This window comes from Heloderma suspectum, chromosome 8 (assembly GCF_057233095.1).
Source record: "Heloderma suspectum isolate Gila_16-S chromosome 8, 16-S_ref, whole genome shotgun sequence".
Taxonomy (NCBI): Eukaryota; Metazoa; Chordata; class Lepidosauria; order Squamata; family Helodermatidae; genus Heloderma; species Heloderma suspectum.
Genome location: NC_139465.1, coordinates 15,783,339 through 15,806,595, shown reverse-complemented (window position 1 = coordinate 15,806,595; position 23,257 = coordinate 15,783,339). Strand labels below are relative to the sequence as shown.

At 44.4% G+C, this 23,257-nt stretch overlaps 1 protein-coding gene across 3 annotated transcripts in view; it reads left to right on the top strand.

Annotated features, from left to right (window-relative positions):
* HEATR3 (HEAT repeat containing 3) overlaps positions 1-23,257 on the top strand; it is a 49,985-nt gene that overhangs the window by 2,382 nt on the left and 24,346 nt on the right. For all 3 annotated transcript variants that reach the window (XM_084813002.1, XM_084813001.1, XM_084813003.1), the window contains exons 2-9: positions 1,405-1,577; positions 8,136-8,223; positions 10,388-10,497; positions 13,405-13,514; positions 14,929-15,069; positions 18,198-18,478; positions 19,830-19,920; positions 21,561-21,715. In XM_084813002.1, coding sequence (XP_084669128.1) covers positions 1,405-1,577; positions 8,136-8,223; positions 10,388-10,497; positions 13,405-13,514; positions 14,929-15,069; positions 18,198-18,478; positions 19,830-19,920; positions 21,561-21,715 — 1,149 coding nt within the window. The remainder of the gene's footprint in view (positions 1-1,404; positions 1,578-8,135; positions 8,224-10,387; positions 10,498-13,404; positions 13,515-14,928; positions 15,070-18,197; positions 18,479-19,829; positions 19,921-21,560; positions 21,716-23,257) is intronic.

The following is a 23,257-nucleotide window of genomic DNA, read 5'->3' as shown; positions in this document are numbered from 1 at the left end:
AGGGCATAACTTGCTCCGAGCACTCTATGCTGCAGCATTTTGTTGCAGGTCCAGCTTATCCTTATTATTAATGCAAGTGCTTTTCATAAGGGCTTAAAAGAGCATCACAAACATCCTCTCTCTTTGAACTTGACAACAACCCTGCAAAGTACGGAAAATGGAGGATGGGGGGGAATTCAGTAGCTGGAATCCTAAACAGGTCGTACTCCGCACTGCAGCATTTTGTTGCAGGCCCCATTTGTTCCACGTATTCTAGCTCACTGAAAACATTTCTGAAACTTTTCCCAGAGGTTCTTGGGCTAGCTAGTCTGTGTAAGCTCTGCCTCAAATCAAGATGCAGTCCTAATCATACTTTCTTTGGGGCCCATTGAATTGCATGGCACTTGTCAGCAAGCGTGTAAAATTGGGCTCCGTATCTTGCATTTGTGTTTGCACACACTTTGTTAGGTGGCAAAAGGGTGTCAGCAGGAGCGATGAACTTGACTTAAAGCCCATGCTGTTGATCCTATGCTGTTAGTTTTATTGAAGGGTTTGGTATTGAATCTTTTAAAGTAAAATAGTAATAAAAATGTATGTTCATGGACCTGCTCCCTCCTCTCACCCAGATATGGGCAAGTCATACGAGAGATCCCATACTTAGGGGTTGAGTAGGGGTTGTTGCTGAACTGTGGGTTGTTAAACTGTGGGTTATCATGTTGTCTGAACCCAGCTGCGCTAACAAACCATGGCTTGTTAACCATGAACAACTCACAGTTCACAACCCAACAACAAACCATGAGTTCTCAGGGTGGCTTGTTTGAGAAAAATAAGCCACCCTTCGGAAAACACGCTGGGTTCAGACAACACAATAACTCAAACTGCAACGATAACCCACAGTTGTCATTGAACCACCAGGTGTGAACCCCGTCAACGTGTCCAGCTCTGACAGCCTCTTGAAGGCTTTACTGTATCCAGCTTATTCTAACTAGTACAAAACTGGGTCTGTTCGCTAGTTTCTATTAAAAGGCTTTGGGGTACATATCCAGCATGGTCATGAAGGCTTGAAGGAACTTCCACATACATCATTGCCTTGGTGGTCAGGATTTTTTTCTTTTTTGCTGGACGAATTATTTATTTATTTATTTATTTCATTTCTATACCACCCAATAGCCGAAGCTCTCTGGACAGTCCACAAAGCTACAGTCATTGCAAGTAACTTCGTTTGGCAAACAGTAGTGTTAGATCCTGGGTAAAAGAAGAATCCTGGTTAGCTCTAACCCTGGTTAACATCATTGCCAATGTAACGGTTAACTATGGTTAGGTCCAGCAAAGGGGTGGCAAGGGGAAGGAGTGCGTCATCCCACAATGCCTGCACAAGATTGGTGGAAGCTTCCCTTTCTGATCTGCCCCTCTGTGCCTCTCCAGCTGCAGCACCCTAGTGCCGACGTGAGAGAATTTGCCTGCGCCAGCATTTCCAAACTCTTGCAGCAGAAACAAACAATCCCAGCTTTTGTGCAAAGAGATGTTGTCCGGTGCTTGGGTCCCATGCTGCTTGATCCGAGTCTTGCAATTCGAGAGACAGCGGCGGGAGCTCTCCGGTGAGTCATGGTGAGAAGGCAGAGGAGAGCATGCTTCAGAAGGCTCTGTACCATCCTTAGAGCAGCCTTTCCCCAACCTGGTGCCCTCCATATATTTTGGGCTTAATTCCCATCAGCCCCAGCCAGCACGACGAATGGTTAGAAATGCTGGGAGTTGTAATCCAAAACATCTGGAGAGCACTGGGTTGGGGAAGGGTGCCTCAGAGCCTTATGGGGATGTCCTCTGACACTGAATCATACGTATCCTTCATACAGCTTTTGACCTGGAATGCCTAAGAACATAATAATTGTCAGGCTGGATCCTTCTAGGCGAGCAATCTGTTTCCAGCAGCGGATGACCAGGTGCCACAAGTAGGGCATGAGGATGATGGGCCTTTAGCTATGGTTTCCAGAATTGGGTATTTGGAGCTATATTGCCTCTGAATAAGGGGGCTCCAAACAGCTATGTCTGTTAGCAGTTAATAAACCCATTCTGCATGAGTTTTTGTATTTATTTATTTGGAGAGGGATGCAGTTGGACCCTAGCGCTAATGTAAATTATGTTGCACTAGCGTAAGGGACCAGTAGTGCAACACCAGTAGTGTTAGGTATTGTGTGGTGGGTTTTTCAGGGAATCCCTTTGCACCAGTTAACACTTATTGGCATTGCACTAGAGGTCCCTTATGCTAAGACAATGTGATCTCCGTTAGTGCTAGTGTCCAAATGGATACTGCCCTTTTATTTTAAACGTTTTGGTATTGACTTTCTGGAGCTAACCGAGGCAGTTGACAAAACTTTAGAAAACAAAAATCATAAACAGTTAAATACGTATTAAAACATTAGAAGCAACCTTAAAAACCCTAACAGCAATTTTAAAAGCCAAATTAAATAGATACGTCTTGATATCCTTGAATGCAGAGGAGGTGGGGACCAGGTGTAACTCCAGAGGGATGTGTTCCAGAGTTCGGGGGTGACACAGGAGAAAGCCCTTCCCCATGGTCTTACAGGCCCCTTCCAAACCTACTATTTTATGGTTCTATGTGGCTGATAAGCAGACCGCTGTAAGGGAGGGTTTCTTGCTGAGCAGGTTCACAGTGAGATATGCAGTCTCTGAGACAGCCAAGCCTTAAGCTGTTTAGGGCTATAAAGGTTAACACCAACATCTTGAATTGAGCCCAGAAAACAGCTGGCAACCAGTGCAGATCTTTCAGTATTGGAGTGATATGATCACAGTACTGTGCACTGGTCAACAGCCTAGCTGCTGCATTATGAACCAGTTGAAACTTCCAGACTTTTTTCAAGGGTAGCCCTACCTATAATGCATACAATAGGCTACCATATATACACTCTACATAGAATCATAGAATAGTAGGGTTGGAAGGGGCCTACAAGACCATCAAGTCCAACCTGGCTCTAAAGACACCCAAGTGAGTGTCCATAGCCACTTCTTGTGGCAATGAATTTCATAGGTGCCTTCCACGTAGACTGGGGTCACACAGTTTGACAACCTAGAGTATGGGTTGTCAAATCATGAATTGTTGTGTTGTGTGAACCCAGCTGCACTAACAAACCGTAGTTTGTTAACCACAAATAACCCATGAAGAGAACCCATGGTTTGTTGTGGGGTTGTGAACTCTGGGTTGTTCGTGGTGAACGAACCATGATTTGTTAGCATGGCTGGGTTCACACAACACAAAAACCCATGATTCAATGACAACCCATACTTAGCCCATACACTGGGTTGTTGTGTTGTGCAAACAAACTCCTAGTCTGAAGAAAGCACCAGTTCCCAAGTGACTTTGATGGTACCATGTTGCCTAAGCCACAAGCTGCATATGAGGTCCCATTTCTGATTTTTTTGTGATAGATTTTTTTTAACAGTATTTTGTGGTTGCAAGTGTGCCTCTGTTCTTCATTCATTCATTGCTGCCCTAATTTTGAGGCTATTTAATTAAAGTTTCTCCCAGCTGAACATCAAGGAGATCATTTAGTAATTGGAAAACTGCTTTATATTGTCTGGATAGAGAGTTTGCAACTGTGCCATTAGCACTAAACCACCTTTTAAAACTTGCAGTCAATGAACTAATGCATCATTTAATTGATGTACAGCTTTTGGTCCTACAAGTAAATGTTTCCACGCTATCAAAAGCTATCGCCAAGGCCAGATTCAATGTGGGCTTTGCTAAATCTTTGGAGATCCAGCTATGATGGGTTGCCATTTGGTCTATTCATGTTGGCATTATGTAAAGGAGCCCTGTGCTTGTGCGCTCCACCCTCTCTCTTGCTCTGCCCCCTCTCGTTCTGTGCTCCTCTTGATTAGTAACTTCCTGATTTACAGCAAACCATGAGTTGCTGTTACATCTGAACGAGCAAATTATAGTTGATGTGAGTCTTGTACATCACAAGCCAGGATAAGCCCTGGTTTCCAGTCTTGGTTTGCCAGCCTGGCACAAATCATAATTTGCCAGTTCAGATGTTAACAGCAAGTTACTGTTTGCCAAAACCCAGGAGGTTTGCAGGGAGGGAAAGGTGTGAGTACAGGGCTTGTTCATGTAATTCAGGGATGGGCAACTGCAAATCTCAGATATGGAGCCACCTGTAAGCTGGCAACCATAAAATGGATCAGTTTAGATATAATGCTAAGTCAGGGGTGGGCAACTTGAGGCCCTCCAGATGCTGGAATGAAAAGCTCATCAGCCCTCACCATGGGCTATGCTGGCTAGGGCTCATGGGAACTGCAGTCCAACAACATCTGGAGGGCCACAACTTGCCCACCCCTGATGAAATGGCAAACAATGTTTTGGTGTTACATCTAAACCAATCAGTTTGTATGGTTGCCAGCTTTCTGGTGGCCCCATGTGCTGTACTTTTTTGAGGTTTATGGTAGGTTGCAACGATCTGGATGCCTCCTTTCTTTTATTGCAGGGGTGGGCAAATTGTGGTCCTTGAGATGTTTTGGCCTACAGCTCCCATGATTCCTCATGATTGGCTATGCTAGCTAGGGCTGATGGGAATCACAGAATCATAGAATAGTAGGGTTGGAAGGGGCCTACAAGGCCATCGAGTCCAACCCCCTGCTCAATGCGGTAATCCAAGTCAAAGCATCCCTGAGAGATGGCTGTCCAGCCTTGACTTGAATGCCTCCAGTGTGGGAGAGCCCACTACCTCCCCAGGTAATTGGTTCCATTGTCATATTGCTCTAACAGTTAGGACGTTTTTCCTGATGTTCAGCCGGAATCTGGCTTCCTGTAACTTGAGCCCATGATTCTGTGTCGTGCACTCTGGGATGATCGAGAAGAGATCCAGGCCTTCTTCTCTGTGACAACCTTTCAAGTACTTGAAGAGCGCTATCATATCTCTCCTCAGTCTTCTCTTCTCAAGGCTAAACATGCCCAGTTCTTTCAGTCTCTCTTCAGAGGGCTTTGTTTCCAGTCCACTGATCATCTTTGTTGCCCTCCTCTGAACCCTCTCCAGTTTGTCTGCATCCTTCTTCAAGTGTGGTTCCCAGAACTGGACACAGTACTCCAGATGAGGCCTAACCAATGGAGGGGAACTAGTACTTCCTGGGATTTGGAAGCTATGCTTCTATTAATGCAGCCCAAAAGAGCATTGGCCTTTTTTGCAGCCACATCACATTGTTGGCTCATATTCAGCTTGTGATCGACAACAATTCCAAGATCCTTCTCGCTTCTAGTGTTGTTGAGCCACGTATCCCCCATCTTGTAACTGTGCCTTTGGTTTCTTTTTCCTAGATGCAGAACTTGGCATTTATCCCTATTAAATGTCATTCTGTTGTTTTCTGCCCAGCGCTCCAGTCTATCCAGATCACTTTGAATTTTGTTTCTGTCTTCCAAAGTATTAGCTATCCCGCCCGCCCAATTTTGTGTCATCTGCAAATTTGATCAGCATTCCCTGCACCTCCTCCTCCAAGTCATTCATAAAAATGTTGAAGAGCACTGGGCCCAGGACTGAGCCCTGCGGTACCCCACTCGTTACCTCTCCCCAGTTTGAGAAGGTCCCATTGATAAGCACTCTTTGAGTCCGATTCTGTAGCCAACTGTGGATCCACCGGATCGTTGTTTCATCTAGCCCACTTTGAGCTAGTTTGCTCATCAGGATATCATGGGGCACTTCATTGAAAGCTTTGCTGAAGTCGAGGTATATGATGTCCACAGCATTCCCACGGTCCACAAGGGAGGTTACTTGATCAAAAAATGAGATCAGATTCATCTGGAAGGACTTGTTTTTTCAAATCCATGTTGGCTTCGAGTAATCACTGCATCGTTTTCAAGGTGCTTCCAGATGGATTGCTTTATCATCTGCTCCAGAATTTTCCCAGGAATTGATGTCAGACTGACTGGTCTGTAGTTCCCAGGTTCCTCCTTTGTACCCTTTTTGAAGATAGGGACAACGTTAGCCCTCCTCCAGTCATCTGGCACTTCCCCCGTCCTCCATGATTTCACAAAGAGAATAGACAGCGGTTCTGAGAGTTCTTCTGCCAGTTCCTTTATTACTCTGGGGTGCAGTTCATCTGGCCCTGGAGATTTGAACTCATTCAAAGTAATGAGGTGTTCCTTGACCATATGTCTATCGATCTCAAGCTGCAATCCTGCCCCTTCAGCCTGTACTTCGCCTTTGCCAGGGGGGTCATAGACCCTCTTTTGGGAGAAGACTGAGCCAAAGTAGGAATTGAGCACCTCTGCCTTTTCTTTGTCATCTGTTATCGTTTGGCCATCCTTATTTAATAGCTGAACCACCATTTCTTTCCTCTGCCTTTTACTATGCACGTAGCTGACGAAAGCCTTTTTGTTACTTTTAGCATCCCTCGCTAACCTCAGCTCATTCTCAGCTTTAGCCTTCCTGACGCCATCCCTGCAATTCTGTGCTACCTGCCTGTACTCTTCCTTTGTTGCTTGTCATTCCTTCCACTTCCTATATGTGTCCTTTTTTGTTTTCAGGTCATCCCTAAGCTTTTTGTGAAGCCACATTGGCTTCTTCTGTTGTCTTCCACCTTTTCTTCATGTTGGAATTGTTTGTGATCGTGCCTTGAGAATTTCCTTTTTTAAAAGCTCCCACCCATCTTGGACTCCTTTTCTCGTTAGCATCGCTTGCCATGGGACCTAACTGGTAATTGTTCTGAGTTTATGAAAATCAGCTTTCCTAAAATCCAGGCTACGCGTTTGACTACACTCAGCTTTTGCTTCCCTTAGAACCAAGAACTGAAGTACAAAATGGTCGCTTTTCCCCAGAGTTCCTGTAACTGCTACTTTATCCACTAAGTCATCTCTTTTGGTTAGGATCAAGTCAAGGATAGCTGATCCTCTAGTTCTTTCGTCTACTTTCTGTAGGAGGAAGTTATCTGCCACATAAGTCAGGAATTTCCTGGAGGGACCATGTTTTGCAGAATTTGTCTCCCAACAAATATCGGGGAAATTGAAGTCCCCCATTACTACTACATCATGCTTCCTTAAAACATTGACTGTTTGCTTTTCAAAAGTTTCATCCTCGTCTTCTCTTTGATTGGGTGGCTGGTAGTAGACTCCGACCACCAGGTTCCTTTTATTCTTTGCTCCATTTATTTTGATCCAGATGCTCTCGATGGGGCTACCAAGCTCATCCTCCTGTATTTCTGTGCAGAGATATGTATTTTTCACATACAGTGCAACCCCACCTCCCTTTCTGTTCCTCCTGTTCTTTTTGAACAAGTTATATCCTTCAGTTGTAGGCTAAAACATCTGGAGTTGTAGGCTAAAATATCTGGAGAGCCACAAGTTGCCCAGCCTTTGGCTGTGATGGAAGATCCATGTCTTTTGTGTGTTTGGGCAAGGACAAGGGAGAGGCACCTCGTACAAAACATATTTGTAAAATGCACGGATGAATAAATGGGGCAAGTTGTTCGCAGGGGAAAAATGCCTTCCCCGCTCAGTGACTGTTTTTATGGACTTGAGAATTCCATTCGCTGCTTAACACTGATGACTGAGTAGAACAGCCTTCCCCAACCTGGTGCCTTCTAGATATGTTGGACTATTGGTCATGCTGACTGGGGATGATTGGAATTGTAGTTCACCACCTTTAGGAGCATCAGGTTGGGGAAGGATAGAGTAGTGAAACTCCTAGAATTGGTATCTCAAGAGGGTGAATGGCACAGATACGGAAGAATAGCTTCCATATACTTAATGGCACATGGGATGCCTTTCTGGAGTGCTTTGATTATACTAATATTGCCTCCAGACAACAACAACTGTGACCTGGTAGAGACCCAGGTCACAGCAGTTGTTGTTTGACAGCAGGTAGATGTCTTGCCCACCTGACACATACACAAATCCCTCCCTCCTTCCCACTTCCTGTTTCTCTTCTATCTTGTTCCTTATCTTCCTGTTCATCCCATTTAAAACAGAAGACAATTATTCTGCTCAGGCTCAGGAGTAACAACACTGCAATGTAATTTGTTCTGATTTTAGTTCCAATTCTTTATTTCTATGATTATGTATTCTTATTATTGCATTTAATGTTTTTTCCCCCACGTTTACCTTTTTTTTTTTAAAGCATGTGATCCAACCCTTTTTGGCTTTGTTACAGAAATCTTAGCGCTTGTGGAGGATTTGAAGTTTGTGATGACATGGTCACTAAAGATGTCATGACTCCTCTTGTAGCTTTATTGAAAGAGGTATGTATGTAATGTAGCAGCTAATAGACTGAGCTGTAATCAGGAAGTCCTGGGTTTAAATTTCATCTCTGTCAAGCTGTCACTAGACAAGCTGCTGTGTATCAGCCTCATTCCCCCCCCCCCCATCTGCAATATTAGAGGATCATAATACTGACTTACCTTACAGGGTTGTTGTTAAGGATTACAACTAGACAATGTGTGTGAAGTGATTTGTTCTCTTGAAATTTATGAAGTTACTAAAATACTGCTATACCAGTTAATACATTAAAATCCCTATGTGGTTCACATTAAAATACAACATAACAATGTAACAGCCAGATAAAATAATAAATAATTAAAACATTAAAAACTTTTAAAAAATATTACAATACTATGATAATAATGACAAGGTAGTAGTAGAGTCCCTCACAAGTCAGGGAAAGCCTGTGTGAATAGGTGTGTTTTCAAGATGTGTTTAAAACTTGTCTCCATTCCTGCCATGTGAACCACACGTGGGAGAGTTTTCCAAAGGGTGGGTGCCACCACTGAGAAGGTCTGTTTAGGCTCCGCTACCTGGCAACATTCTGTTGGCTGCGGAATGACCAGTAAGGCCTCCTCAAGAGTCGACTGGGCCCATATAAGGGAAGATGCTCAGCTAGGTATATTGGTCCTGAGTATTTTAGGGCTTTGTATGTCAACAGCGGGCCGCTGTGGCTTAGTGGTTAAGACGCTGAACTGCAGACCGGAAGGTTGGCAGGACAGCAGTTCGAGACCCGAGTGCCGTGTGACGGGGTGAGCTCCCGTCTTCGGTCCCAGCTTCTGCCAACCTAGCAGTTCGAAAGCAAGAAATTGCAAGTAGATAAATAGGTACCGCTTCGGCGGGAAAGGTAACAGCGTTCCGTGCACCTCAGTGTTCAGTCATGCCGGCCACATGACCATGGAAGCGTCTTCGGACAGCGCTGGCTCTTCGGCTTAGAAACGGGGATGAGCACCGCACTCTAGAGTCGGACACGACTGGCTGGGGACACCTTTTTTTTTTATGTCAACAGCAAAATCTTGAACATGGCTCAGTAGGTAATAGGGAGCCAGTACAGTTCTTTTAATACAAGTGTAATATGCGTTCAGCTAAGAGCTCCACTGAAAGTGCGATATACACATGTTAAGAGTTGTTAATTTATGATTTAATTCATACTTGTAATGGAGTGTATCTGTCCCACTTAGTAACTATGGCCCTTGTTTGTACCAGGTTATAAAATACCAAACTAGTTGGGTCTCCTTAATTGCAATTGAGAACGGACAGAATTTTTTTGGTCACTGTATTTATTTTTGTCTGCAGCTGCTTTACACTGATCTCTTAGACCAGGGGGTGCAGAACCTTAGGATGAAACTGCCATATACTGCATCAGTGGCTCCCCTAGGTATGGGTCTTTCCCAGCCCTGTAGCCTAAGCTCCTTTTAACTGGAGATGCTGGGCTTTGAACTTAGGACCCTTCTGCATGAAATGCAGGTGCTCTGCCACGAAGCCCTGGCCCCTCCCCACACAGATCGGAGGAAGCGAGCAGGGCCTTAGCACAGCCAGGTAAATATTACTTGTAGGTAGAGGCAGATGTCTACCCCCTTCCCCATCTCTGTTTGACTCAGCCTCTCTTCCTCTTCCCCCTGACCCTGCCACCAGGCCCTCCCCGCTTTTTTTAAAGCATGAAAAGGCTTGGTTCTTCAGTACTCCTGGAGAAGAAAAAACTAGCACATTCAGTCCTCATAGACTGGGTCTCCTCAAATTGGAGGCTATGTACTAGGCTCTGCCTCTGCAACAGATGCATTTTGCCACTCTATGCTCACCTGGGGGTCCTTACTGCACATCCTAGGCAAGTGGCGAATGTGAAAGCTGCGTGTCTGTGGTTGAAAAGGAGGGAAGCCCTAGAAAATAAAAAACCCTGCAGCAATGACAACAAAAGGGGGTTGCTACTGCGTTACAGAATGGGTTGATATTCTGGTTCCTGATGCGAGCATTTGTTTGGAGGCTAGGAAAGATGTCATAGTTCCCTAGTTAGCTTCACAATTGAAGTACCACTGTTCCAGAAGTCTTGAAATTAATATTTCACCACTAGGTGATTGCTTGGTGTGCTCCAATTTATTCTGTTTTGAATCCCCCTATCCCTTTTTGGACCTGTTTTGATCAAAACAGTGTTGGGCAGGTCTTGATGAAAGCAATGGCTCTCTGAAGGAAGCCAAAGATACAAATAAGTACATCGAAGACATCGCCAGTGAGGCTGTGAATCTGCTCTGGAATGTCTGGTAAGCTCCAACTTGAAATCTTTAGGTTCGGGTCCGGTTTGAGGGGCCTGTTGGCAAAGGCCCTTCAGGCTTATGTAGCAGCGGTGAGTGGTTTTGCAGCCGCCATTCTAATTTCCCACAATGCCCCAGAATGACACATACCTGGTGGAAAATTAAAATGGCGGCTCCCACTGTGGCCCTAGCAGCTGTCAAACCTGGTTAGAAGTTCCCGCAACCCACACATACTCCTTTGAGAAATAATTTGATTAGAAGAACTATTAGTTAATTACAAAGGAAGAGGCCTGTTCCTTCATCAGAGAAGGCAATACAGCAGCCTTTGCCAACCTGGTGCCCTCCAGATGTTTTAGACTTCAACTCCCATCAGCCCCAGCCAGCATGGCCAATGGTCAGGAATGCTGGGAGCTGTAGTTCAAAACATCAGGTTGGGGAAGCCTGTAATACTGCGACAAGAGTATGTTCTTCCTGCAGTTACGTTTGTTTTAAACAAATTACAGATTGATCATAGAACCATAGAATAGTAGGGTTGGAAGGGGCCTATAAGACCATCAAGTCCTGAAATATATGTATATGTTACCAAATAGAAATCCTTGTGTCAGATAAGCACTTCTCTTCATCGCACTGAAAAAGCAAAGACTTTTGTGTCAGGAGATAGATTGTGCTAGGGTGTGTTGTCTAAAGGGCTAACCACCTGTAAAATGTTATTTATTTGCTACGACGTTTATAGACAGCCTTTCTGCCAAAGCACTAAAGGTGGTTTGAATTTTATAACAATGGCTTACAATCCAGAGGAGTGGGTAGGGAACAGAAGATACTTGGAATATTTTATTGGGGGACTTGCCTCGCAGGGAGTTCGGCTACAAGGAGGCGGGCTCAGTGATAGAGCCCCCACTTTGCGTACAGAAGGTCCCAGGTTCAATCCCTGGCAACTCCAGGGTGGGCTGGAAAAACTCCTGCCTGAAAGCCCGGAGAGCTTTTGCCAGTCAGTGTCGACAATACTGGGTTAGATAGTTCAATGAACTGATTTGATGTAAGGCAGCTTCCTTCTTCTAATCTAACCTAATCTTCTACCGACTTACCTGGGAGTCAGTGGGATGTACTGCTGAATATACCTATATAGGACTGCACTGTAAGTCATATTTTTGTTGTTGGGAGCATGTTTAGAAATTGCTCATAAATGAAAAAGAAATAATCTGCTCGTGTTTGCTCAGTGTTACGCAAGGGTATGGGATTTAGCCTTGATGGAGAAATTGACTGAGCACGGGCTCATTTATTGATAGACGGTTTCTATTTTTTTTGGGCAGGATTCGATTACTCTTTGAATTTTGTCTGATCGTTAATTCTGTGAAGTTCTGTCTTCATTAATGACAGTGTTCAGCTTTGGATCTGTGGGTAGTGTTCAACGCTGGCCGCACACCAGTGGGAGCTACCAGTCCCTAAAGCAATCAGAAATTAACGGAAACACTTGTTTCTGGAATGGGACAGATCACAGGAGCTTGCAGAAGGGAGTTCTGCTTATCTGTCCCACTCTGGAAACAAGCACGTCTGCTCATTTCTGGGGTTGCTTTAGGAAATGCTAGTTCCTTTGCACTTGTGATTGGTCCCATGGGCGCAACGGAACTGGCATAAGCACAGCAGCATTCTTGGATACTGTCCTGTGTGTATTGTATTTTCTGGTCTTTAGATTTATATTTTCCTTTCGTTAGGTTTAAATATATTTCTTTCAAAACAAACAAACAATGAAAGCATTTTTTAAGGAAAATACAGAAATTCAAGTACCAACTCTTTCACACTTTTATGTAATGATGTTACCAAAGTACCAAGTGGGACAGAGAGTGAAATAGCAGCATCGCTAATGGGGAGGGATCCTTATTCCCTTCCCTCTGCCGTTAAAAGCAGCCAGTTGGAAATGTTGTCCCAGTATGCGGTTGCTGTGAAAAAGTCAAATTCCATGTTGGGTGTATTTAAGAAAGGTATCAAAAATAAAACTGCCAATATCAGACTGCCCTTATACAAGTCTACTTCAAGACCACTTAGAATGCTGTTTATAGTTCTGGTCACTGCACCTAAAAATGGTATTGTAGAGTTTGAAAAGGTGCAGAAAACGGCAAGTAAAATGATCAAGGGGCTGGAGCAACTCCCCTGTGAAGGAAGGTTACAACGTCTAGGACTGTTTAGCTTAGAAAAGAGGCAACTAAGGAGAGACATGATAGAGGTGTACAAAATTATGCATGCTACAGAGAAAGAGAATAGGGAGATATTTTTCTCCCTCTCCATAATAGTAGTACCCAATGGGGGTCATCCCATGAAGCTGATTAGTGGGAGATTCAGAACAGATAAAAGGAAGTTCTTTACACCACACATAGTTAAAACTATGGAATTTGCTACCAAGCTGTAGTGATGGGCACCAATTTGGATGGGTTTAAAAGGGGCTGGACAAATTCATGGAGGAGAAGGCTATCAGTGGCTACTAGTCCTGAGGGCTATATGCTACCTCCAGGATCAGAGGCAGTATCACTATGTATACCAGCTGCTGGGGAACATGGGAGGGAGGGCGCTGATGCACTCATGCCCTGCTTGTAGGTTTCCCTTTGGCAGCTGGTTGGCCACTATGTGAACAGAATGCTGCACTGGATGGACCCTTGGTCTGATCCAGCATGGTTCTTCTTGCGTTCCTATGGAATAGCCAGTGATGGTAAGATGGGAGCCAAATGATGGTTGGCCCCAGCTGAGGTGATGGAGGAGGCCTTCTTGTCTCAGTGGGCTTCTTGTTGGTTCTTTTTAAAAAATTGTATGAATATTTTCTTTTCTTTTTTCCAGAATCAATAAAACTATAAATCCTAAATAGAACTTTCAGTGGGTTCTTAGGGTGCTTCAGGGCTGCTAAAACTCCTTTTGTTTCTCTGTTAGTGAGTGCAACAGTACAGCAGTATCTATATTCAACAAAGAAGGTTGCTTGGGTATTGTACTGCAGTATCTCAAGAGATTTCGTACAAATGTGGACCTGGCCATTGCAGTAGGTAAGCAGAGGAGCACGGTTGTGTGTTGTTTCATTCCCAGCTGAGCAGAGACTACTTCAGGTATTTTCTGCTGGTATGAAGGTTTCTCTTCAGTCTACCAGCTGAATAGGAAGTTGGCAATTTGGGGCACAAGTGGGGAAGGTTTGCGTACTTTTGTTTGTTTCAAAAATGTATATCTTGCTTTTATTTATTATTATTTATTTTATTTACAACATTTATATACTTCTCCACATCTAGACAGATTCTGGAGCAGAGAACAATAAAAGATAAAAGAACAAAACTCCATATTAAAAATATTATTTTTAAAAACGGAATACCAATTAAAATATTTTTGTGTTATTCCAAAGGGGCATGCAGCCAAAACAAAATAACTGAAAAAACAGACAACCATCTTTAAAACACAGCAATGGATAAAGATCAGACTAAATAGCAGCAGAAAAGATTTAAAGGCATCATCGAATTGTAAAAAAGCAAGAATAATTTATAGAAAGCTAATAAGAACAGCAGATAAAACAGCTATAATGTCCATGATCTAGAACAGGGGTAGGCAGAAAATAGATCTCCAGATGTTTTAGACTTCAGCTCCCAGCATTGCAGAGGCTTCTGGGAAGACCTACCTTCTGCCCATCCCTGATCTAGAGGGCCATTAGGAGAGCTCTATGTCAAGGGCTCCTTGGAGGCCTCTCTCAGTCTAATCCAGTAGCCAAGTCCAGACACAGACAAATGGATTATTTTCAAAGCTTTATTCCTCTTTTACGACTTAACAACTCTACCGTTAGCAACTAGATCTGAGCAGCAGAGTACCTATGCCCTAAGTTGGAACAGTTGGTCCCCGTTTGAAAGGGAATTACTGGCAGACCCCTAAACTTAAGGACTAGGGAGAGTCCCTCCCCTTTTCCCTTGGATCCTCTGGGCGCAGCCATTGTTTGGGCGCCAACCGGGCACTACGCCTCCTTTCTGCGCTGTCCATTTGGCGCCGCTCTCTGTGTCGGCGTCACGCATCCACCAAGTCTGCTTCCCGCGCTCTGTCACTCCCTGGACTGCTATCTAAGCTAGGAAGGCTGGTGGAGGAATCTCCGTTAGCTGTTGGCCCTGGGAAAGAGGAGCGCGCTCCTCTCCCAGGAGCGACTCCTCTTCCTCAGAATCAGAACTTCTCTGGGATTCTATGGGCTCAGTGTCCACCCTGACATTCTATGTGCAATGAGGGGCTTCTGAGCCCCTTGTCCATCCAAGTGGGACCTCCTGAATTGTTCATAAGCTGGTTTTGAATCTCAGGAAACAGCCTCCGGTACATCAAGCCGGGCTGTGGTGGGGAGAATTGTAGTGCGGCTGAAGGAATGCTTAGATCTTTCTGAGAAACAACTTAGAATTGCAACCTACATTTAAATGGTCTGGTGTTTCTCTCTTTTGACAGCATCCTGTTTGCAGGCAGTGACGGAAGATAATTTGGACCTCCTTTCTTCCTTTGATGCTTCTGCACACCATGTGCTGGAAATGGTCATGTTGTCGTCGGACAAAGACCTGGAGCACGTTCTTTTACGGACGCTGGTGGCAGGTAGGTTTTATCTGGATACTAACTGTGGTATTGGGATCCAGGGATATTTCGGGGAAGGGCTGTAGCTCAGCGGTAGAGCACATGCCTTGCATGCAAAAGGTCTCAGCTTCAACCCCTGACATCTCCAGGTAAGGTTCAGAAAAGGACTCTTGTCTGGAACCTTGGAGAACGGCTGCCAATTTGTTTAGACCAGGAATGAAGTACCCGAGGTCTAAATCCAGCCTGCCTGGGGTCCCAATCCAGTCCTCCGGGGTTCCCCAGATGGCCACCCTTTCCCTCAACAACCAATAATTTAGAGCAGCATTCCACAATCTGGTGGCCTCCAGATGTGTTGGACTACAACTTCCAGCATCTGGCTGGGGGATGCTGGGAGTTGTAGTCCAACACAACTGAAAGTTTGGGAAAGCCAGTTTGACGATTTCCTGGCTTTTGTGCAGTGTTTTCCCCATTTGAAAAGGTTGAAATTCCTCTCCTAAGGCTTAATTACTTGGAGTAAGAACTTTAAGCTAAAATGTGCTGGTATTTTTGGCCCCGCCTCTTTTGCCTTTGGTCCCGCCCACCACTGGAATGCAGTCCCCAAGAGCTTCTCCTAAATGCAGTTTGGCCCTTGGACTGAAAGAGGTTCAACACCACTGGTGTAGACAGTACTGATGAGATGGTCCAATGGTCTTCATATAAGGCAGCTTCCTTTGTGCTTGGAACAGGCCTTGTGAATTGGCTGGTCAAGACAAACTAGCCAGAAAAACCTAAAAGTTTATTCCCAAATCTAGCTATTCCTCTCCCTCCTACCCTCCATTGCTTGGTGAGATAGTTTTTCATCTCCCATAACCTATAGAGAATACGATAATCCAATGATTACCTGAATGGCTTCCAAAGGTTTCGTCTATTGAATTCTGCCCCAGTTCAGCTCCTTGGTTGGTTCTTAGGAAAGGGGCATTTTTATTGGGACTTGTGAAGTTGTTTCATTTAGGGTTTTACCCTCTGGGAGTTTGGATCATGCTGACGATGCAATTTGATCTCTGCTTTAATTGGGTCGATGTCACAGTAGCAGCAGCAGCTACAGGCGCGTTTGCCAAAGAAAGTCCTGTAGCTTAGGTAAAATAAGTGGTGCATCTTCTGTGTGTTGAGATTGATGCCTATGCGATCCACAGCAGGTCCCTTGCAATTGTGGCTACTGTGTCGAATAGGTGATGCAAAAGTCAGGAATGTCAAACTGGTGGCTGTTGCTCTGATGTCCGAAACAACGGCTACATAATTTGGCCCCATTCACATGCCATGTGGTGCAATTGTATTAGAGAATGTCCTTGGTGGTTTGCATTCTCCTTCTTCCATACTCCACAGTTCTTCCAGTTCTAGTTAAACAACAGCAAAGTTTAAAAACCATTTCTTCCACAGCCCCAACTTGCCATTTCAGGAATCTTTGCTTGAATTTTTTTTGTCAATTTCCTCCCCCCACCCCAACCTCCACTTCCCCACTTTGCAAGCGGTAGCAAAGACACTACCCTACTGAATACTAGCTCCTCAGACCATTAAGGTAGGGACAGGACCCTGTGCTACTGGTACTGGATTTAGGCTAGGAAGTATGCAACACTATGAATAAAATCTGTTTTGTTGTTGTTTCAAATAACTTGGAGAAGTCCTAAGCTGCTGTTCTTCTTTGAGCAGAGGTCTTGTGTCTAAGGGCCACTAGTCCTAGTATCTCCTGTTTTCTGACAGCTGATCTACATACTCAGCAGAATCATGTGATACAGCTGTATTTGGATTTGACTACATCAGTTAGGTGGAGAATTGCATGTTTTGAATGTTCTTCCATGGGGTGTGGGGAAAACTCTATGCACATAAAAACTAGCATGCCAGGAAGAAGGCTAATTTAGAACTCTTCTCCCTGACACACTTGTTTTCTACATGCAAAGAGTTGTTTTCCATGGAGGAGCATTCAAACATGTGTATTCATATGCAACCTGCAGTTGGATGTAGCTCAGTCCCGGAGAAACGACAACATACAGTTCTGTTGTGTGTGTAGATTGGCTTTAAGTCCCTCCAACACACTGAGGCTGCAGTCCTAAACTCACTGCAGAGTAAACCCTACTGAGCATTTTAATATAGACCCATTTGATTGCTAAGATTATAAGAGGAGGCTTTGCCAGTTCTGCTACACCCTGCAGATTGTCATTTGCCAGCAACCTGGAAACGGGCCTTCTCTGTGGTGGCATCCAGTTTGTAGAGTGCCCTCCCCCTTGGTGTGTGGGAGGCAGGCACCAACTGTGGCATCTTTTAGGCGCCAACTAAAGATTTGTCTTCTCACCCAGCCCTTCCCTGACTGATTGTGCTGCCCAGTTTGTTGATTGTTAGTTCTCTGATATAAATGTTTTCATTGAGAATAGGTTTTTTTATATTTAAGAGTTTTTAACAGACATTTTGTACTCTCTCTTTTTAAGTATTTTAACTGCAGACATTTCGTATTTTAAACTTTCATGCTGTAAACTGCTTCGAGATATCTGTTTAGATATAGTCATTTTAGATATAAAATGATTAAATAAATACATTAAAGCAGCAATCCTATGGCTGCTAGACAGCGGCTTGATGGCCGTAGGATATGTTGTTTTCCGGGAACTAACCTCCCCGTACTTCTGCGCTGCCTTGGAGGTAGTGCAGAACAGCCCCTGTGCTTGCAAGAGGAGCGCAGAGCAGCCTGAAAGGGGCATGGCTGGGGGTGTCCTGGGGCGAGGAGAGCGTAACTGCCTGTACAACACATCCAGTGTGTCGTACAGCAGCCTCCTTCCCCGCTCCATCCTGCCACGGCTAGACAGCCGCAATCGACTGTCTAGCCGAAAAAGCAGGGCAGGAGAAGCCTGGAGTGAATGATCCCCTCTGTGCTTCTTCTGCCCTGCTTTGGATAGGTGGTCACCCCTGAGTTCAGAGGCGGCCACCTATCTAGATAGGATTGCTCCCTAAATAAATAAACATAATGGGAGATGGTGCTATACTTTTTTAGAAAGTTAGTGGAAGAGTGTACAATGCCTGAATCCAACTACTGGCTGCAACCTTCCGTTTTGCCATTCTGTAGATGCTGCGATTCTTAGGGTGGATGGCGTATCATGTCTACCTTAACCTTTTCCTTGCTTAAGGTGTCACTTGGAATATCAAGAGCACCTTGCCCTCCGGTAGCCAGGCAGGCACTATAAACGCCATCCTAAAGATTTTCTCAGAATGTTTAGCGATAGATGCCTGTGAGACAGTCATTCGGATGAAGAAGGTAGAGACGGAAAGACTGAAAAACTCCGCCGAGCCAGAAACTGAAGGGAATGTGGGGGATGGCAGCAACTCGGTGCTTAACGAAGATGAGGAGATGGAGCAGACACCTAAAAGAGCCACCCAAGTCGAAAATGATGTTTCGGATCTACTTCCAGTAAGTGTGGATGATGTTGGCTGATTCAGCTTTAGATGTCGCAGGCAGGGCATATTTGCTGGGTAAAGAGGTACTGCCAGTATCTGGATTGAAAAAAAGCTTCCAATCTTGAGGCCATGACTTGACATTTTCAGAAACCTTGAGTGGCCTGCAGTTACCCTGTGATGCTGCATTCTCTCAAAGGAACTCATTATTATTATTCACTAGCTGAAGGGCTTTCAAATCTGACAGGTGGAGGAAATGGGTAAGGATGAAGGATTTCCCACCCATCCTCCACACCTCAACTCACCCTGCTCCATATTCCCCAAGTTTGTTCCTTCCTTCCTTCCTTCCTTCCATCCATCCATCCATCCATCCATCCATCTCTCTCATTTGCTCAGGGATGGGGAGAAGCCACAACATTGATTGGGATGTGGGTGAGAAATGTCACCTCTTGCTGTTGGCGATGTTCAGTGTGCGTGTATGGCACCCCTTTCAGAAGTGATAATATAATAAATACTATCTAGTTTCTGGAGAACCCATCTCCATAGTTCCCAATCTATTAGGTGGGCCTTCCCTAAGGGAGCTCAGAATGGTGGTAGGAAAGGAGGTGTTTGGCCCCAACTTGTGAATATCAATTCTTTCTTTTTAAAAGATTTTATTAATTTTCCAAAATGAAATTAAACAAACCAACAATAAGAACAAAACATGGATAAAAACACACATGGGGTTTAAATCTAAGTACTGACAGAGGATAATACATTTAACAGGTATGTATATTTTTACTTTGCCTCACAACCCAAGATATAGGTGGAATCCATAGGCTGCGTTGAGGTTTTCTTTATAATTCCTCACCATAAGAGATTAAATTTAGTCTCTTTTCCATAGTCTGGCTTTGACAAATACTGCTTTGTATGCCCCTGATTAGTATATAAAATAAAATCCTGCCATATTTTATAAAAGTCAGATGTTTTGACTTTGCCTTTGGCTAGTTTCAGCTGATACGTCAGCTTTTCTGCCATGGCTATTTGCCACAGTTCCACATACCGAGATTTCAATGTTAGAAGTTCTGTGGTTTTCCAACGTTTGTTATGACTCTTCGGGATGCCATCAGCATAGACGCAAGTAAGTCCTTAGAAGTGTGAATATCGATTCTAAATGCCCCCAAAGACAATCTTTATGCCACAGCCCATTGGGGAAGGGCCATAGCTCAGTGGTAGAGCACCTGCTTTGCATGCTAAAAGACCCAGGTTCAAACCCTTGCCAGTGTTGGGAAAGACCTCTGCCAGAGACCAGGAAGAGCCACTTCCAGTTTGAGCAGACAATTCTGGACAAATGGTCCGACCTGGTTTCCTTGTTCTTTGCTTTCTAGTGCAGTAAGGAGGAGCTGAAGCAGGTAACGGCTTTACTTCTGGCCCAGCAAACAGCCCTGGAAATCATTGTTAATATGTGCTGCAATGAAGGTATGTATATTACTTGCTGGTTTATGTGGTATCTTGGCTTCCGTTCCCTCTGCAACTTCTCAAACAAACCCTTTCTGAAGTAAGGGTATTTAGGACTGGAGCGTTAAACATTATCCCAAACAATGCATTCAAAACACCTAGCCCCAATTTAGCGAGTGTTGCATTTTACAGATTTACTACTAGTACTCTGGGCTGTTGTTTCTATTTGTGCAGGCACAAACCCACCAAGCAAGCAAATAATTTGGCATCAGCTTTAGAACTTAGCATCTGGAGAATTTTCACTCCCTGTTTTTAGTTTTAAAAGGAACATGTTTCTAGCCCTTACGTCTGCTGAGAGAATCTTGAAAATATGTGGGCCATACTTGTTGAGCTCTCATATGTTCTTGATTTGCTTCATTTATCCAGTGGATATACAACTGGGCTGGGCTTCTTTATCACAATGCTTCAAAAAAAATTTTAGTGCCCTGGCTCATCTTTATATGTAAGTCTTATATTTCCTAGATGCCATAATAAGTAGTCAGTAGAACTATTAATGGAAGTCTTGTAGGTGTCTAATGCCTCTCACAATGCGGCTACAATCCATAGCAACATACAGTCATGTTCACACAGGCATTTCTGCATCTGATTCTCCCTGGGGAAGGGATCACATAGAGCAGTCTTCCCCAACTTGGTGCCCTCCAGATGTTTTGGACTACAACTCCCAGCGCTTCTGACAATTGTCCATGCTGGCTGGCCTGATGGGAGATGAAGCCCAAAACATCTGGAGGGTGCTAGGTTGGGGAAAGCTGCCATAGGGGGGAAGAAGCTGATCTTTTAAAGGTCCGAAATAGCTCAGTGGCAGAGCACACACTTTACATGCACAAGGCCCCATGTTCGATCCCCAGAATCTCCAGGTAAGGCTAGGAAAGAATCCTGCCTGAAACCCTGGAGTGCCACTGCCGGTCAGTGTGGACAGTACTGGGCTAGACAGGCCAATGGTCTGATTCAGTATAAAGTAGCTTCTGATGTCCCTATGCTTAGTTAAGTTCTTGCACATCTTGGGTTCAAATGCGGTTTGGGCTCTTGATTGTACCCTGTACTCCAGCTCCACCACCTTTAGGCATTCAAAAGTCTGCTGCTCTCTCCAGAGACTCCGCCCTTTCTCCTTTGCTGCCCCGTCTGCCTGGAACGGACTCTCAGCACACCTGTGTGATGCCACCTGTCTTCCTTTCTTCAAATCCCTCCTCAAAATAGAGCTTTGTCTATTGGGCGGCATAGAAATGTAATAAATAAATAAAATAAAAGCCCACCTTTTCCATGAAGCCTTTGGCTCCACACCTTAGTTCTCATGCTGTCCTCCAACTAAGCTTTGTGACCAAGCCTAAACTGAAACAATTGCATATTCTTTCCCTTTATCCCTCCACTTTCCTCCTTCCCTGGCTATAACCTCTGTGTTGAATTTTAGATTGTAAACGCCTTAGGGCAGGGACCTATCCTCTTCTGTAGCTGATGGGGCTGTATAAATAAATACATAAATTAAGCCATTTGTTTTAGTGGGACTTGAATGTGGGGATGAAGCTGGAAATTGCATGCTGGATAGTAATGATTTGAAGTAGGCATGAATGACTCTAGGATTTTCTTTGGATGCTGTTGGTTTGCAGACCCCTCAGATGACGAGTGGGAAGAGTTATCTAGTAGTGACGAAAGCGATGCCTTTATGGACAGTAACTACGATGAAGACGGGAAGCTGCTGTCGCCCCTGTGCCTTTCTGCTGAGGTTCACACAGCCCTTATGAACCACTTAGTGCCGAGGAAGGTAGAATCGTCCTGTCCTTCTTAACTCCTCTGTGCCAGGATGGGGAAGGGTCATGGCTTAGTGGTAGAGCACCTGCTTTGCATACAGAAGGTCCCGGGTTCAATCCCCAGCACCTCCAGGTAGGGCTAGGAAAGAATCTTGCCTGAAACCCTGTAAGAGCTGCTTCCAGTCAGTGTTGACAATACTGGGCTAGATGGGCTGATGGGCTGACTCTGTATAAGGCAGCTTCCTCTACTGCTAAGATCCAAACAATCCTATAGTTTGCTTTTACTCCCAAATGGGTCTTGGGACTTGTGTTCCTGGAACTCTGGTCTCCCAGTGCCATGGGGAAAAGCACTCTTGTGATATTGCAGGCTGGTGGTGGGGAAGTGTTTATAGAAAAAGGTCTGCCCATGTGGACTTTAGACAAGTCCAATAGACACTGGACTTGTATAAAGTAGCTCTTTGGATCCTAGCCATTGGATATATTCTGTGGTTAGGAGTACAATTTAGCGTTAGTCAGCTTTGTTGTTTAGATCCCCGTGTTCATACAGAATGAATCATTTTAATCCAGTATCTTGAGTACTCAATCTAAATCTCATTGTCATCCTGTATACTAATACTGAACTGATTCTCCGAGCATGGTTCCTTTATGCAACCAAAAATGCACCATCCTCACAGAAGAGGGAGATATCAGCAGGTTTGGGGGAACTCAGAGTTTTGCAGAAGTACAAAAAGATTGCCGGGGGCGGGGGGTAATCTAAGATGGAGGGATGAACCAAAAACAGGAGTCACATAATGGTGGCTGCCTATGGGGAAAGGAAATAAACTCAAAAACCAAGGGGGAGGATGCGAAATAGAATGGCGTGTACTGGAAGAGAGCATGGCTGGCTGGCTGGCTGGAATACTGCACTTCACACTGCAACATTTTGTTGCAGTTCCCATTGGTCTTTTCTGAGAGCGGTAAAAATCTGAGAGATATAAAAATAGCAACAGTCTTGATGTAATATTCAGAATAATTTTACATAACTCACAATTTTCAGCGTACAGAGTATTTTTAAGGTGTATCACATTTCCAGTGAGTTTGCCATTTCTCTTAGTGTCTTCTTATGCTAACAAGGGATTAAAAAAGGGTCTATTAAGTTGAGATTGTGTGAACGAGCCCGTGTGAATAATTAGGGATCCTTGATTTGCCTCTGTTTCATCCTTAGTATGAGATCTCATTTAAAACCATGCATGGTTTGGTTTGAAGCAAAGTTTGGTTTGAAGACTGGGTTTGGTTTGAAGCAGCAGTTTTAGAAATCATCTTGATAGTTTGGATGGTGTATTCCATTCCATTAGCACATAGCACTGCTAAATTTCAGAAGGAGACTTCACAGACTGCTTACATTAGAGTAGTCCTCTTGGAGTAAATGGAAAGGAAGAATGCTAATATAACTAGTGTGAGAATTATCAGGGCCATGTGCGTTTTTGCAGTGAAGATACCTCTGCAAGCTCCACAAATAGCACCAGGAGAGACGTTTTTGCAGGGAAGTATTGAAAATCAGCAGTGAGGTCATTGCA